The 16,994-nt window shown below is 44.9% G+C and overlaps 1 protein-coding gene across 4 annotated transcripts in view; it reads right to left on the bottom strand.

The window, feature by feature from the left end:
- The window catches only part of SLC35D2 (solute carrier family 35 member D2), a 207,241-nt gene that overhangs the window by 96,868 nt on the left and 93,379 nt on the right, over positions 1-16,994 (bottom strand). For all 4 annotated transcript variants that reach the window (XM_073545946.1, XM_073545948.1, XM_073545947.1 and 1 more), the window contains one exon: positions 3,832-3,924. In XM_073545946.1, the coding sequence (XP_073402047.1) occupies positions 3,832-3,924 (93 nt within the window). The remainder of the gene's footprint in view (positions 1-3,831; positions 3,925-16,994) is intronic.

Raw genomic sequence — 16,994 nt, 5'->3', positions numbered from 1 at the left:
TGATAGATCACGTCACACAAATGCAGGACCGTATTGCGGCTGTTATGCCTATCGTCAAAGAACACATGATACAGGCTCAAGGAGCCCAAAAAAGAATCTATGATAGGGGCGCCAAGATCCGTACGTTTGCACCCGGAGATAGGGTGTTGATCCTGGTCCCCACGGTGGACAGTAAGTTCCTGGCAAAGTGGCAGGGCCCCTTTGAGATCAAGGAAAGAGTTGGTGAAGTAAACTACAAAGTATGCCAGGCAGGTAAACGGAAACCTGAACAGATTTATCATGTAAATCTGATAAAGCCCTGGAAGGATCGGTCTGCCTTGTCAGCGGAGCTGGCCCGTCCTGTCTGCTCGCATACCGTACCGGAGGTACGGGTTGCAGAGACTCTCTCGGAGCGGCAAAAGACGGAAGTCAGGCAGTTTCTACTTCACAACCAAAAGTTTTTCTCAGAAAAACCCGGGCAGACTATGCTAATGAAACATGACATCGTAACGGAACCTGGTGTCACAGTTCACGTAAAGCCCTACCGAATCCCGGAAGCGCGCCGTGAAGCCGTTTCCCGAGGAGTGAAGGCAATGTTAGAGTTAGGAGTCATTGAGGAATCGCACAGTGCGTGGTCCAGCACGATTGTGCTAATTCCTAAACCGGATGGCACCATCCGGTTCTGCAATGACTTCAGGAAACTGAATGCAGTCTCAAAATTTGATGCCTACCCCATGCCCCGGGTCGACGAGTTAATAGATCGGTTAGGAAAAGCCCGGTATATTACGACCCTAGACCTAACAAAGGGGTATTGGCAGATCCCTCTGGTGGAGGCTGCCAGAGAAAAGACGGCATTTGCTACGCCGGAAGGTTTATTTCAGTATGTGTATATGCCGTTTGGACTGCACGGGGCACCGGCGACCTTCCAGAGACTGATGGATCGAGTCTTGAGGCCACATAGGCGGTATGCTTCGGCCTATTTGGATGACATTGTGATTTACAGCTTGGACTGGGAGACTCATCTCCAGAAAGTACAAGCTGTGATTGACGACCTGTGGGAGGCAGGTCTAACCGCGAACCCCAAGAAATGTCACATCGGGCTAGAAGAAGCCCGGTATTTGGGGTATGTAATTGGGAGGGGTGTTGTTAAACCCCAGGTTGATAAGATTCAGGTGGTTCAGGACTGGCCACAACCTGTCAACAAGAAGCAGGTGCAAGCCTTCCTGGGGATCGCCGGTTATTATCGCCGGTTCATACCCAATTTTGCAGCCATCGCTACCCCCCTGACGGATCTTACAAAAGGGAAAGACTCCGTCATGATTAAATGGAGCTTAGCGGCTGAAGAAGCCTTCCATAGCCTAAAACGGGCACTTTGCTCTCAGCCCGTACTGGTGACTCCGGACTTCCACAGTGAGTTTGTGGTACAAACGGATGCCTCTGATACCGGTATCGGGGCTGTACTCTCACAAGTGAGGGACGGAGTGGAACACCCAGTCCTCTATCTCAGCAGGAAGCTGAATAAACACGAGCAAAGGTATGCAGTCGTAGAAAAAGAGTGCCTCGCCATTAAGTGGGCTCTAGAGGCCTTCAAATATTACCTGGTGGGCCGAAAGTTCAGGCTGATCACTGACCATGCCCCTCTCAAGTGGATGCACTTGAACAAGGAACGGAATAGCCGGGTGACCCGGTGGTTCCTTGCCCTGCAGGCCTACACTTTTACAGTGGAGCACCGCCCAGGGGTACAGATGGGAAATGCAGATGCCCTGTCCCGAGTGCACTGTTTGGCGGGTGTCATTGCTCGACCGGAGTGGTCTGAGCAGAAGGGGGGGATATGTGAGAATCATGTGGGAATAGTGGATGAGGGCAGGTATATCTCGCCCAGATTCCTTTCCTATGTGGCCTAGTCTGGTCAGTATCGCACCTGCTTACTAATGGATAATGGGAGGTGGATATAAAAGGATGCAAGGTGGTTGTGTGAGTGTCTCAGCCTGGGAACACAGAGAGCCTGTCTGTGTGAGAGACACACGTGAGTGGAAGCAGTGCCCACTGCAACTGTGGTTTGGCTGGACGGGAGAAGCCCGCCAGTTGGTAGTTAGGTTGTCCATTGTTTAGTTAGTGCCGGACAGGCAAGGATTTGTTTTATGTTTTATTTCCTTTTGCATTGCTTTCACCGTTAATAAACCTGACCCAGGGTCAGTTATACATGAATCCCAGCTCTGCGCCTGAGTTTCATGCTGAATGCACGTGACCTTTGACCCCAGCAAAGGCGATCCCGGAGTGTTTTATCACAAATGCTTGACCAACTCAATGCCCTACCAACATGTAAAACTGAACAATCATCGACCAACTCAATGCCTCACCAATATGTGAAATTGAACAATGACTGACCAACTCAATGCCTTACCAATATGTGAAATTAAATAATGCCTGACCAATATGTGAAAGTAAACAATGCGTGACCAACTCAATGCCCTGCCAATGTGTTAGGTAAACTATGCACGACCTATTGAAATTCCCCAGCTATTTTTACATTTGTAATTGAATGTTTTTCCACGAACTCATATGAACTTTTTCCACTAAATAATTTGATCAAATTAGTCTTTTCCAAAAATGTTTTATGGTGTGGCATCGGTGGCCTAATATTGTGCAATGTTTATGCTTGTTTGGTGGAAGCAAAACTGAACTTTGGGATCCTGAAAAAAAGAGGCAAAAAAAAAACCTTGCAAAACCTGATTTATGTCTGCAGCTTCTGTATTTCGGATGAGACATGACTATTCAAGACTATGGAAGTGCAAAAAAATAAAAATATAATACTAATAATGATAATAATAAGGATCCCACATTGGTCATCTATACTGCATTTGATGTTTACTTATATTTTGCCATTATTAACCCAGGAAACTATTCTTTGATCATGTACATTTTAAATTGTTGATGTATCAAAATAATATATAAATATATGTAAAAATTTGATACAAAGATGACACTTTGATGCCAATTTTTCATGTTTGTCTGAATTCTGCTTGAAGGGGGTGTCTGATCTTAAACTAGAAGTCTGCAGTCACTCTATGTGCTCTATGTGACTGCAGACTTGTGAATTATCACATCGCGCACACTGCACATTGTGAGGATTCTCCGATGCCGGGATCAGCAATTTTGTGACTGCAAGTATGCGATTTGAATACTCCCGGCCTCAATCCCCCTAGCTGGGCGCAGCCTTGCTCCATGCAAGTGTATTGATCATGGCCAGAAAAAGTCATGTTGGATTATGGCTGGGAGTAGGCATATCACATACATTACTCATTGCTGCCACCAGATAATCCTCACAGCTCTCAATGCCGCTGATGTGAGGATTCATAAGTCTGCAGTCACATAGAGTCACATAGAATGACTGTAGAATGACTGCAGACTGCTAGTTTAAGATCAAATGACCCTTTTAATGCTGCAGATTTCAGTATTTTATCCAGGGACCTTTTGCAGAGGTATTCTGGCTCTACCCAATTCTGCATCTGTCCCAATCTAATACATAGGACATGTGTAAGATATGCTATGATCATGTCCAGAAGATGTCAGTATAGACATGATGCCACTGGCCCTTCCAATGCAGAAGTGAGAAGAGTCAGAATACCCCTTTAACACAATATAATATTTAGACAGTGTTTTTTTAAGATAAAAAGTGAATAATTTGGATTTGTTCTCAGATATGTTATCAATCAAGGGAGATGATTTTATAATTATGTAAAAATAGTGGTGCTAAATTTAGATCATTTTAAAGGGAAAATTTCAAGTTGATTAATCTTTTTTACATTATGTATGCAGGAAAATATTTGTTTCCATCAGAAAAAAAATTACCTTTTCAAATTCCCCAGTCCAGAGAGTGTAAAGCAATGTAGGTAAAATCATGAAAGCAGCGTTATAATAAAGGACTCCATATTTGCCAAGTTCCTATAAAAGAGACAATCTGTAAATCAACATCAGCAGAAATAGAATGGTGTCTGTGTGAAAACACAGTAAGGCTATGTGCACACGCTGCAGATTGGTCTGCAGATTTTTTATCTGCGGAACCGCAGGTAAAACCGTAAGAAAAATGACCTGCGGTTTTACCTGCGGATTGGCCTGCGGCTTGGCCTGCGGTTTATCACCACTACAATGGAGGAGATGGTAAACTGCAGCGGAATCCGCAGAAAAGAATTGACATGTCATTTCTTTCTGCGGATTCAAAACCGCAGCTTTCCCGCAGTTAAAAATCCACAGCTTGTGCACAGAAAATTGTAAATCCCATAGGATAACATGCTACTGTACACTGTCTGCAGAACTGCTGCAGTTCTGCTGCGGCCAAAACCGCAGCGGAACCGCAGCAAAAACCGCAGCATGTGCACATAGCCTAAGGGTATGTGCACAGGTTGCGGATTGCTTTGCGGAATTTTCTGCGCGGAATCTGCATCTATTGGCAGAATCCACAGGTCAAAAATCCACGTGTTTTTTATGCAGATTTCCTGCTGATTTATTGCGGATTTTGTGCGGATTTGGCCTGCGTTTTTACAACTGCGGATTCCTATAATGGAATGGGTGTAAAAACGCTGCGGAATCAGCACAAAGAATTGAAATACTGCGGGAAAAAACCGCTGCGTTTCCGCGTGGATTTTTCCGCAGCATGTGCACAGCAAATTTTTTTCCCCATAGAATAACATTGTACTGTAAATCACTTGTGGATCTGCAGCGGATCCGCAAGGGCAAATCCGATGCGGATTCGCAGAAAATCCACAACGTGTGCACATACCCTAGCACAAACACTGTAAAAGTATTTGACTGTTATCTAAACCAGGGGTGCACAATCTTTTGTGCTCAGACTGCCACATTATATTCATTACATACCTCAACCCATCGCACCAACAGGGCGCAATCTATTTAAACAGTTCCAGAATGACTATCTAAATCAGACAAGGGGCTCCTATCCCTTGGGGAGTATAAGATTTTAGTTTTGAGATTTTTCTGCCTGAAGCCTACATTTGACATCTTCACCTTGCCAAAGTTCTGACCTTGTGTTGTTTGTGTGGGCTGGGCCTACAGTATATCCTAGTCCTTTGCCCCTCTTTGTGCCTTGGTCTTCCAGCTTTGCCATGCTCTCTGGATTTGTCGCACGTCACCGACCTTCTGTTTTTTTCCTACGACCAGGGCAGAATGTAGCTTTTCGGCTGCCTGACATAAAAACTAAAATGGCAACACCATACATCCCCCCCCCCTCAAAAATAAATCCTATCCCAAAACAGAAAATATTAATAAGAAAAAGTACACAAAATTAAAATGAAATAAATACCACCAGTGAATAAATTACACACAGTATATACGCTTTGACATTGAAATTGAAACACCAACAAGAAAAAGTCATAGAATTATAAAAATCTTAGGAGCAATAGATATAGTAATGATATGCAAATGATTAAAATACTTTTTTTTTTAAACATCTCAGCTTATTCAGAATCAAGTACAAGTGCCTTGCTCAGATATACATGCACTTATACACCTTGGCATGCAATCAATGAGGTTATTTATGGTTGTCTCAGGAATGTTGCGCCACACTGACTGCACTTGGGAACACAAATCATCAAGATCCACTGCTGGCTACTCTTTTTGCCAGCTCCTACCAATGGCGCCCCATGTGTATTAGATGCAAGAGAAATCTGGAGATGTTACAGGCCATGACAGCTTGTTTAGGCCATGCAGGCTGCTCACAACAGCACGAGCAACATGTGGCCTGGTGACGTATTGAAAAAAAAACATAGTAAAAAAAAAATATTGAGAATTTTGATAAAACAAACACCTCATGGTTTGGTAGGATTGTCTTATATAAAATGATAATCCTACCAAAACTTCACTATATCTTTAGAACTCTTCCAATTCAGATTCCAGATATATGGATTAAGAACTTCCATAAGCCAATAAGAGTAGCCAAATCATCTATATATATATATATATATATATAAAATTGAATGTATGTGTGTATCACCAACCAATCACGAAGCATCTTTCATTACACCAGAGTTGTTTAAAAGAAGCTGAGCTATGATTGGTTTGTGGCGCCCCTGAGGCTCAGTCGCCACAGAGATACTGCACCTTCTCCTAAGGTGTAGTGCCCCGCCGCCTAGGTAAGTTGGGAACTCCTTTCCACACTCCAACATCTGCATCCCACACACAGGATAGTTCAGTAAGTCCACCTAGCAGCTTCAAGCTGGGGGTAGCAGAGCACCCTTTGTGGAACCCTGCTTCATAACACGTGATGTGCTGGGAGGTGGGTGGAGTTAGTATAAAAGAGAGGGAAAGTTTAGAATAGTAGGTCAGTCAGATGAGGGTCTGAGAGAGCAGGCTGAAAGCAGGACAGCCTGACGGGAGTGAGGCGGAGGAAGACAGTCAGTCAGGAGAGGCTGAGGACTGGTCTTAGTGGAAGATCTCCCGTGGAACGAGATAGAAGAAGGAGTGCTGCAGCTGCCTCAGTGATCTGAGCCAGCTGGCATGGGAAAGAGAAGAGAAGAAGAAAGACGTAGACCTGCAACCTAAGCTTCCATAAGAGAGAGAAGGAACAGCGCGGAACGAAGGAGTAGGAGAACAGAGAGGAGTTGTGGGTTGAGAGAGCACTCTGCCTTTAGGTTCTCAGTGCAAGGCCGGGGCCCGGTCCCCGAGGTTGTATGGACACTTATGGTTCTGCAGCAGACACCGGTGGAGTAGTTGGCTGTAAATGCACTACTCCCATCCAAGACTTGGGACACAACAGCAACCGATTCGCGAGCCAGGACTTTGAGAGGAGTCCCCGATAGAGGCTACAGCTGTCAGTCATACAAGTAGAGTTGTTAGGAACATTTGACAGGAGGAACTTCAGAGTAAACACGGTACTGGAGCTCTTCACACTAAAGGCGCAATAGAGGAGTCGTTCAGGAAAGGCACATGTTGGCGGAGTGTTGGAGAGGAGAAACCCGACTTGCCCGGGAGGTTGATTGAGTCTCTACCCTGGAGGACATGGCACGGAGGCAGACACCAGTGGGTACCACGAACTGGGAGTAAAGCTTTGAAACTGCAAGACCTGGTGTCCTCCATTCATTCGCCGCTAACACCTTCAGCACAGCTACATCTGGGTACCAGCATCTATACCATTCTGCGCCTCTCCTCATCCATTGCACCTACACTGCCCTGGGACTACAGCTCCACCTGTGGGGAGCTACACCATCTTTGCTGCACCACACAATCAGTCCCAGTGGAGCTGCACGCAACGTTGGCTTACCATCTCCCTTGCCAAACACCACGGGTGGCGTCACGAACTATACTATCCATATAAACTATACTATTAACATCACCGCCATTGATATTGGGCGCCCAGGGCCACGGGCCGGGTCACCGCCGCTGTGACACATTCCTCTGACACCGGCCCGGTACCGAGTACCCCGCTGCCCTGGGTGTGACGGGGCGACCCAACTTGGCGTCACGAACATGATGACGAGACCCGATGCCATCGGGTTCTGTGTGCCTGAAATTTGTGAGACTTTGTACTTTTGAAAATGTGCAGAAGACCAAATTTAATAGACTGTAAAATGGACATTAGAAATGGCCGCTGGTGCGGAGAAGAAGGGCGTGAAGAGATGGGAGGTCCTAAGAAAAGACCGTGAAGAGTATTGGGCCTCCCCTGCCTGAATTACTATGTGACAGCGACATGGCCCACCCCCCGAGGGGTTCGTCTACTGGCTTGGTATGGAGGCGCGGGAAGAAGGCGCCGCCCCCGGAAGGAGGGGCAGAAGAAGCCAGTGGCGGGAAAGGGGCCGAGGCAGGAAGAAGAACGCCAGAACGCCATTTTGGAGAGTGAGGGAAGGAGGCCTGCGGAGCGCGGGGAAATGGATCTCCCTGGCGCCATGGCTGAAGGCTCCGACCCGATCTCAGGGATGAATCACCAACAGCTGGAGGATGAGATTAACCAGCTGACACGCCGCCTGCGACTGAGGCGAGAAGCACTATGGACATTAAACTTGCAGCGCGCCCGAGGAGGGCCTACACCTGCGGTACCCGCAACACCAGTACCCGCCGCTCCTGCATCGGATCCTTTCCTGACAGACCCCACGGAGCTTGGAGCCGCTGCCATGCCACCAGCAGCGTACTCTATCCCCTCTTTGCCGCTGATACTGGAGGAGTTATACACTGCCCAGGGAGCTGAAGCGGAGGAAGAGAAGCTCCTGCCCGGACCTGGCACAGCTGCGCAGGTCCCGCCAGTGGCCCCCGCAGAACCAGGGCTGCTGCTGGCTCCACCGCCATCCCCGATGTCTCGCCGGACAGCATCCGCTGTCACCATGCCTGCACCGAAGCAGAGGCCGCGCTGCCGGGAACTCCCAGGTATATACCCCGGCCTTCCTAATGGGTTGATGGGGAGGAGGACCATGTTGTTGGGGGTACGGTTAGAGCCGGCATGCCCGATCCGACCTCTACAGGCCAGAGGGGGGTCTGGATCGTTTTGGGATGGTGATCTTGGGATCCCTTCACTGCCAAATCCCCAGGCAGTTGCTCATCAGCACCAACACACTGCAGAGGCCCTAGGAGCTAGACCTCGTACCAGAACAGCAGAACCACCTATCGCGGAAGAGCAGTTGATGGGCATTGAGATACATCATGGGTTCCATTTGCCACAGCTTCAAGGCCCTTTAGCAAGTAACCAGAATCAGGATGAGGACAATTCCAGAACCCCAGGAGGGGACCACCATTAAAAAACTTCAAAAATCTCGTTACCCAGGAGGGTTTGTTTGCACCAGTTGTGCCTTGTTTTTGCTATCATGTTTTTCCAGTAGCACTTTTGTTGCCCTGTTTTTGATTGGCAGCATTTCTACATTTGGAGCTGAGGAGATCATGAAAGCTGTATGATCCAAAACTTTTATGGTAAATAGTTTGCACCTCTTTAGGTGCACTTTCTTGGTTTTACATATAAAAACACTTTGCGAAGATAATGTTTTTGCATGGACACTTTTCGAAGATGATGTCTACCTCAAAGGACACTGCAAGAAATTCTGGCTGGGAGCGGTGTCCAGCACTTACAAGAATAATTGTTGAATGTTTTACTGTGAAGTATTTGATAATGTGTTTTATTAAGAATAGTGATAACAGAGAAATGGCTTTTATAGAAAGATTAGGAATGTCTGATTTAGAGATGAGAAATGTGAATAAAGAATTGAAAGTAGACAGGTGACGGAACAGGTACTTGCGGTCAGCGTCTTGCGTCTAGAAGAAACTGAAAGAAGAGAAAACTGATAGAATGAGAGAAAGATAATAAAACAAAATGTGTTACAAAGAATAGCACTTTGAATTGAGAATTGCACTTAGAATTAAAAATTTTAGATAGAATGTAAGATAGGATTGTTTGTAACGTTCAAGATGAGTACCTCCTATACTAGGAAGATTAGTATAAGAAAGTTCATTATGCATTGCAAAATTTTTGTATGTTTTTTTGCTGTCTGCTTTGTTATCTTGCAGCCCGCGGACGTGCTGTGTTTAATGGGGGGTATGTGGCGCCCCTGAGGCTCAGTCGCCACAGAGGTACTGCACCTTCTCCTAAGGTGTAGTGCCCCACTGCCTAGGTAAGTTGGGAACTCCTATCCACACTCCAACACCTGCATCCCACACACAGGGTAGTTCAGTAGGTCCACCTAGCAGCTTCAAGCTGGGGGTAGCAGAGCACCCTTCGTGGAACCCTGCTTCGTAACACGAGATGTGTTGGGAGGTGGGTGGAGTTAGTATAAAAGAGAGGGAAAGTTTAGAATAGTAGGTCAGTCAGACGAGGGTCTGAGAGAGAGAGCAGGTTGACAGCAGGTCAGCCTGACGGGAGTGAGGCATAGGAAGACAGTCAGTCAGGAGAGGCTGAGGACTGGTCTTAGTGGAAGATCTCCCGTGGAACGAGATAGAAGAACGAGTGCTGCAGCTGCCTCAGTGATCTGAGCCAGCTGGCATGGGAAAGAGAAGAGAAGGAGAAAGACGTAGACCTGCAACCTAAGCTTCCATAAGAGAGAGAAGGAACAGCGCGGAACGAAGGAGTAGGAGAACAGAGAGGAGTTGTGGGTTGAGAGAGCACTCTGCCTATAGGTTCTCAGCGCAAGGCCGCGGCCCGGTCCCCGAGGTTGTATGGACACTTATGATTCTGCAGCAGACACCGGTGGAGTAGTTGGCTGTAAATGCACTACTCCCATCCAAGACTTGGGACACAACAGCAACAGATTCGCGAGCCAGGACTCTGAAAGGAGTCCCCGATAGAGGCTACAGCTGTCTGTCATATAAGTAGAGTTGTTAGGAACATCTGACAGGAGGAACTTCAGAGTAACCACGGTACTGGAGCTCTTCACACTAAAGGCGCAATAGAGGAGTCGTTCAGGAAAGGCACATGTTGGCGGAGTGTTGGAGAGGAGAAACCCGACTTGCCCGGGAGGTTGATTGAGTCTCTACCCCGGAGGACACGGCACGGAGGCAGGCACCAGTGGGTACCACGAACTGTGAGTAAAGCTTTGAAACTGCAAGCCCTGGTGTCCTCCATTCATTTGCCGCTAACACCTTCAGCACCGCTACATCTGGGAACAAGCATCTATACCAACCAACAACAACCAAATTAGTTACACATTAGAAAAACTTTATTTATATTCTGCCCTGCTCTTCCAGACTTCGCTATAGATAAATGGCGAAAGAATGGTATAACAAATTGTTCGGCTTTATTTACCGTACCTAAAAAGATTCAATCATAAATTTTCTAGCCTTGACTTTATCGTACAACCTTCCAAAAGAGGAAATATGTAACTTTTAGAACTAAGGAAATATAGTAGGTGGAAATTCTCTCCCCCCATATCTCTTCAAAGAGTTATCATATTTTTTATGGAAAATCCCTTAATAAATTCTATTTGGAACACTAAAAATCTGTATACACTCTTCAATAGTGACGTAACAATTTAAAAAATCAAAACACACGGTTAAGTGAGAAGAAGATATGAATATATGTTTTTCACCTAAGTCATGGATAGAAGCAATTGATATAACATACAAATCAAATGTAAATGCTGATATTCATGAGAATTATTTTAAAATCTTATCTTGTTGGTTCTATACACCTGTCAGAATAAAGCAGATTTTTGAGGATGGATCGGACTTATGCTGGAGGAACTGTTCTTGAAAAGCTAAAATATTACATATTTTCTGGTCATGTCCTAAAATAATCGACATGTGGAAAGACGTAGCTAATTTATTGAGCAATATTAACAACTATGTAGTTGAATTGTCTCCTCAGCTGGTTTTGTTCTCGCTTGATTCAAATCGACTCCCACCTAAAATTAAATATTTCACAATCCATCTATTTGCTGTAACAAAACTACTTATAGCATCTAAGTGGAAATCAATAGAAGTTCCCTCCATTCCAGAATTAATGAAAAGAATGTGTACCCATAATTCTTTTGAATATGCTTACGCTCGAAAAAATAATTATTTAAAAAAATATTATTCCACACGGTCATCTTGGAACCTATTTATTTCCTCAAGTCGGAATGCCCCTTTTAGGTTAAAAGCTTTAACATATGCCAAGAAGTACAAGTAGAATTACATATTTAACAAAACAAATTGAAAATTGTTTTATTATAAATATTGTTTAATTAAGGATGATCTTTTCCACTGTCCCTACTCTCCACGTTTATCTGATCTAACCTTCTCCCACGACCTCTTCTTTCCTTACCCTTACCCTCTACCTTTCCTAACTTTTCCTTCCATTTTCTTTTCCTCTTGCATTAACCTCTTTTTCCTTGTTGATTCTTCTTTGAATATATCTTTTTACTCGTTTAATTGAACAAGTTTTAGATCACTCTGTTATATTTTATTATTCATCTTATTGACTATAACTATAATCAACTTCCCAAAAAAATTTAAAAAAAATCCCCCAAATAAAAAGAATATCGAAAAATGGCACCCAAGATACCTTCATGTTTCCTCATGAAGGCCTCTTCATGGGTTTGCCCACGTGTTGTCCAGACAAATCTCCAGCTGTCATTGCATCTAAGACAAAAGCAGGGCTTATCGTTGAATAGTATAGACTTACATCCCAGCCTACATTGAAATTTTGTTGTGAACCATGATAGCCTTTGAGAGTGGTGGCATTAGGTTAATGGAAGACCTGTAGCTGCACAGTGTGCAAACGCCTTCTGATGGTTTGTATAGAAACTTTAATGCCTTAAGGGGGTTTTACACTAAGCGATATCGCTAGCAATATCGCTAAAACATCACTGATTTTGTGACGTTATAGCGATATTGCTAGCGATATCGCTATGTGTGATACTTACCTCCGACCGGCTCCCTCGCTGTCCATCGCTGATCGCGCGAGATCGGGCGGCTCCATTTCTCGTCGTCTGCTTCCTGCTGGGCTTCCTGCTGTGTGAGACGAGCGACGCTGGACGCAGGCGGGAGGACGTCTGGATCGCTGTGTGTGAAAGGTGAGTATCGTGCGCTGCGTCGCTGCTGCATCGCTGTGAGATCTTTCTGTGTGAAAGCTCACTAGCGATCATTTAGCGATGCACCAGCGATCCTGACCGGGTTGTATCGCTGGTCAGATCGCTGGTGCATCGCTAAATGTAAAAGGGCCTTTAGTCTTGTGATAGTAATACATTCTGTACTATGTGCCATTCTTCAAATCTGATGAGACCATGTGGGACACTCCATGAAGAGGCATTCACCAGGGAAAGTCACAATGGTCCTACTCTATATTTTAATTGTTTCTAAAAGAATCCATATGCGTTTGTGCAGCATAAGTGTATACAGTGTGGAAAAAAATATTTAGTCAGCCACCAATTGTGCAAGATCTCCCTCTTAAAAAGATAAGAAAGGCCTGTAATTGACATCATAGGTAGACCACAACTATGAGAGCTAAAATGAGAAAACAAATCCAGAAAATCACCTTGTCTGATTTGGCAAGATTTATTTTGCAAATTATGGTGGAAAATAAGTATTTGGTCTCCTAAAAACATGCAAGATTTCTGGCTCTCACAGACCTGTAACTTCTTCTTTAAGAGGCTCCTCTATCCTCCACTCATTATCTGTAGTAATGGCTCCTGTTTGATCTTGTTATCAGTATAAAAGACACCTGTCCACAAACTCAAACAGACACACTCCAAACTCCACTATGGTGAAGACCAAAGAGCAGTTGAAGGACACCAGAAACAACATTGTAGCCCTGCACCAGGTTGGGAAGACTGAACCTGCAATAGGCAAGCAGCTTGGTGTGATGAAATCAACTGTGGGAGCAATAATAAGAAAATGGAAGACATACAAAACCGCTGATAATCTCCCTCGATCTGGGGCTCCATGCAAGATCTCACCCTGTGGGATCAAAATGATCACAAGAACGGTGAGCAAAAATCCCAGAATCACAAGGGGGGACCTAGTGAATGACCTGCATAGAGCTGGGACCACCATAACAAAGGCTACCATCAGTAACACACTACGCCGCCAGGGACTCAGATCCTGCAGTGCCAGACGTGTCTCCCTTCTTAAGCCAGTACATGTCTGGGCCCATCTGAAGTTTGCTAGTGAGCATATGGATTATCCAAAGGAGTATTTGGAGACTGTCATATGGTCTGATGAAACCAAAGTAGAACTATTTGGAAGAAATAAAATTCGTCATGTTTCAAGGAAACAGAATGCTTACTTGCAGCCAAAGGACACCATACCTACTGTGAAGCATGGGGGTGGCAACATCATGCTTTGGGGCCGTTTCTCTGCAAAGGGACCAGGATGACTGATCCGTGTGTTAGGAATGGGGAAAGCACTAAATAAATAAATAATAAAGTGCGTTCGCTGCTCGGGGTCCACCGTGCAGTAGGTGTTAAAACCACTGCTAATTAATGGCAGACGCGCTATATGATGCACATAGCGGGCTCTGTTAACTCACAGAGGCGCTGTAACATAAACATAAACACCGAGCCTGTTAGACTCACAGGTCTCGGCGAAATTGCACGCACGGTATCTGGTCACAGGACACGGGTCCAAAACAGGGAGCGGTGTCCGTCTAGACCTACCGTGCTTGCGGCGTCGCTACTGCGGACGCTGGTAAGTGCTGCTGAATGCAGCATGGCGGCAGACACAGCCGCTATGCGATAGTGCCGTGAGAGACGTGACACCACCGGATGCTAGTGTAGAGGTGCGGTGTGCACAGTGGCCTAAGGCTTGCCACTAACTGGCACTGGCTCTTTCTATAGTTCCTTATCCACATGCGTAATGTCAGAGGGAGGGGAATCTTAATAAGTCAGTCACCAGAATCATACATCAATCACCATTCACACATCTAGCATGAAGAGTCTATACTAGCGCATGGCCATGCGCGGCTGGGACCTTCCAGATCTCTGAGATGGACCAGTCATATCTGGAGAAGGACCTGAGCATGTGACTTCCGACCTCCAATGGGAAATTGTCTCGTGAGCATGCTCAGTGGAGTGGCGGAGGGACTTAGCCTCAGGAAAAGCTTGCTGCAGAGCAGCATGTGAGGCTCTAGATTCCTGTTGTGTCCCTGCAGGAATCCGACGCCTAACACTGTGTACATGAAAGAATGAATGGGGTCATGTATCGTGAGATTTTGTGTGCAAACCTCCTTCCATCAGCAAGGGCATTGAAGATGAAATGTGGATAGGTCTTTCAGCATGATAATGATCCCAAGCACACCGCCAGGGCAATGAAGGAGTGGCTTCGTAAGAAGCATATGAAGGTCCTGGAGTGGCCTAGGCAGTGTTTTCTGATCACAATCCCAAAGAAAATCTTTGGAGGGATTTGTTGCCCAGCGACAGGCCCAAATCATCACTGCTCTAGAGGAGATCTGCATGGAGGAATGGGCCAAGATACCACCAACAGTGTGTGCCATTCTTGTGAAGACTTACAGAAAACATTTGACCTCTATCATTGCCAACAAAGGATACATAACAAAATATTGAGATGAACTTTTGTTAATGACCTAATACTTATTTTCCACCATAATTTGCAAAATAAATGTTGCCAATTCAGACAAGGTGAGTTTCTGGATTTGTTTTCTCATTTTGACTCTCATAGTTGTGGTCTACCTATAATGTCAATTACAGGCCTCTCTCATCTTTTTAAGTAGGAGAACTTGCATAATTGGTGGCTGACTAAATACTTTTTTTCCGCACTGTAACTATACATAAATACTAAAATTAATAAATGGCATATACGGTATATTTACGCACACACACAAACACCAAGAGTAGCTCAGAGATAAGGAGATTATGCTGATTAAGATAATTTTAACACAGGCGTGATGATGGTGTACAGAAAGTTGAAAGAGGAAAACCCAATTTAAATGGTGAACTGTGTAGGCAACACCTTAAAAGATGCTCCTCTCTGCTTGGTCCAGGGCACATTGTGACATTCACAGTTGCAACTTGCCCTGTCATGAGACCAAAGAGGAACACTGTCTAAAGGTAAATTTAAGTTGAATTTTTGGGGGTTTATTTGTGAAAATATCGGAATTTTGACGAAAATTTAGCAATTTTCAAACTTTCAATTGTTATATCCTTAACCCCTTCCCGACATGCGTCGTCCATATACTGCTCAACGGGAGCTGCATTCCCGCAAAAAGTAGTATATGTACGGCGGCACAATCGGGCGGCCTCACACTGAACACTGCGGCGATCGCATGCGGTTGTCAGCTCTGTGTGAGAGCTCACACCATGCAACAACGCCCACGAAAGGTGCTAGCACCAATCATGGGCATTTAACCCCTGTGATGCCGCTGTCAGTAGTGAGTTCCCTGCGCGCTTCCATCAGGACAACATGATGCGATCGTGTTGTCCTTATGGTCTCCATGGAGACCCCTGGCCCCAAGATGGCCACACGGTCTTTCCAGGTCCCACAGAGAAGGTGGCTTGTGAGCGCCTGCTGAGAGTAGGTGCTGACATGCCTCCTTCCTGCCTGTGAGATCCTGACGTGATACTCTGCAGAGCAGAAGCATTGGAACAATGTAAAAAAAAATAAAAAGAGTAAAAAATGTTTTTTTTAAAAATCCCTAAATAAAAAATAATTATTTTTCCAATAAATACATTTACGTAAACAAAAAATAAACAATAAAAGTACACATATTTGGTATCGCCGCTTCCGTAACGACCCGCTCTATAAAACTGTCCCACTAGTAACCCCTTCAGTGAATACCATAAAAAAGGCAAAAAAAGCTTTATCATCATACAGCCTAACAAAAAGTGCAATAAAATGCGATCAAAAAGATGGATGTACATAAAAATGGTACCGCTGAAAATGTTATCTTGTCCCGCAAAAAAACAAGCCACCATACCAAAAATCAGAATAGAAAACCATCAAAAAAATGTCATGTGCCCAAAAATAGTACAAATAAAACGTCGGCTCGTCCCGCAAAAAAACAAGTTCTCACATGACTGTTGGCCGAAATATGGAAAAATTATAGCTCTCAAAATATGGTGATGTAATAACTAATTTTCGCAGTAAAAAGTGTCTTTTAGTGTGTGACAGCAGCCAAACATAAAAACCAGATATAAATGTGCTATTGCTGTAATCGCACTGACCCGAAAAATAAAGTTGCCTATTCACTTATACCGCGTAAAAAAATAAATAAAACCAATTCTTCACATGCTGTAGACTTTTTCCATTCGGCCTCCCAAAGATCGCAGTAAGGCTCGGTGCACATTTATCCTGCGCACTACACGGAAATACATGAATAAGACAGAACCCCCGACAGAAGGTTCCCTACAATGAGGCAGATGGAGGCACTGTGGATGCCATAAGACCTGTGATCTGGTGGTGTCCGTCTTTTGAATGGATCCCTCTGGGGTTTCATATGTCACGTTACTCAGAGATTTAGATGAAAACCCCAAAGTAAGTGCTCAGCATATAGTGCCAGATAAATGTGATCCCAAACGTTATGTAAAATGTTCCCATTAGAAGCTTCAACTCAATCTCCACAAAAAAAGCAAGTCCTCACTCAAGTCTCTCATTTG

This window comes from Dendrobates tinctorius, unplaced genomic scaffold (assembly GCF_039654945.1).
Source record: "Dendrobates tinctorius isolate UK_male_01 unplaced genomic scaffold, ASM3965494v1 ptg000144l, whole genome shotgun sequence".
In the NCBI taxonomy this organism is placed as follows: domain Eukaryota; kingdom Metazoa; phylum Chordata; class Amphibia; order Anura; family Dendrobatidae; genus Dendrobates; species Dendrobates tinctorius.
The sequence above is the reverse complement of the archived record's forward strand: the minus strand, read 5'-3'. Positions and strand labels throughout refer to the sequence as shown.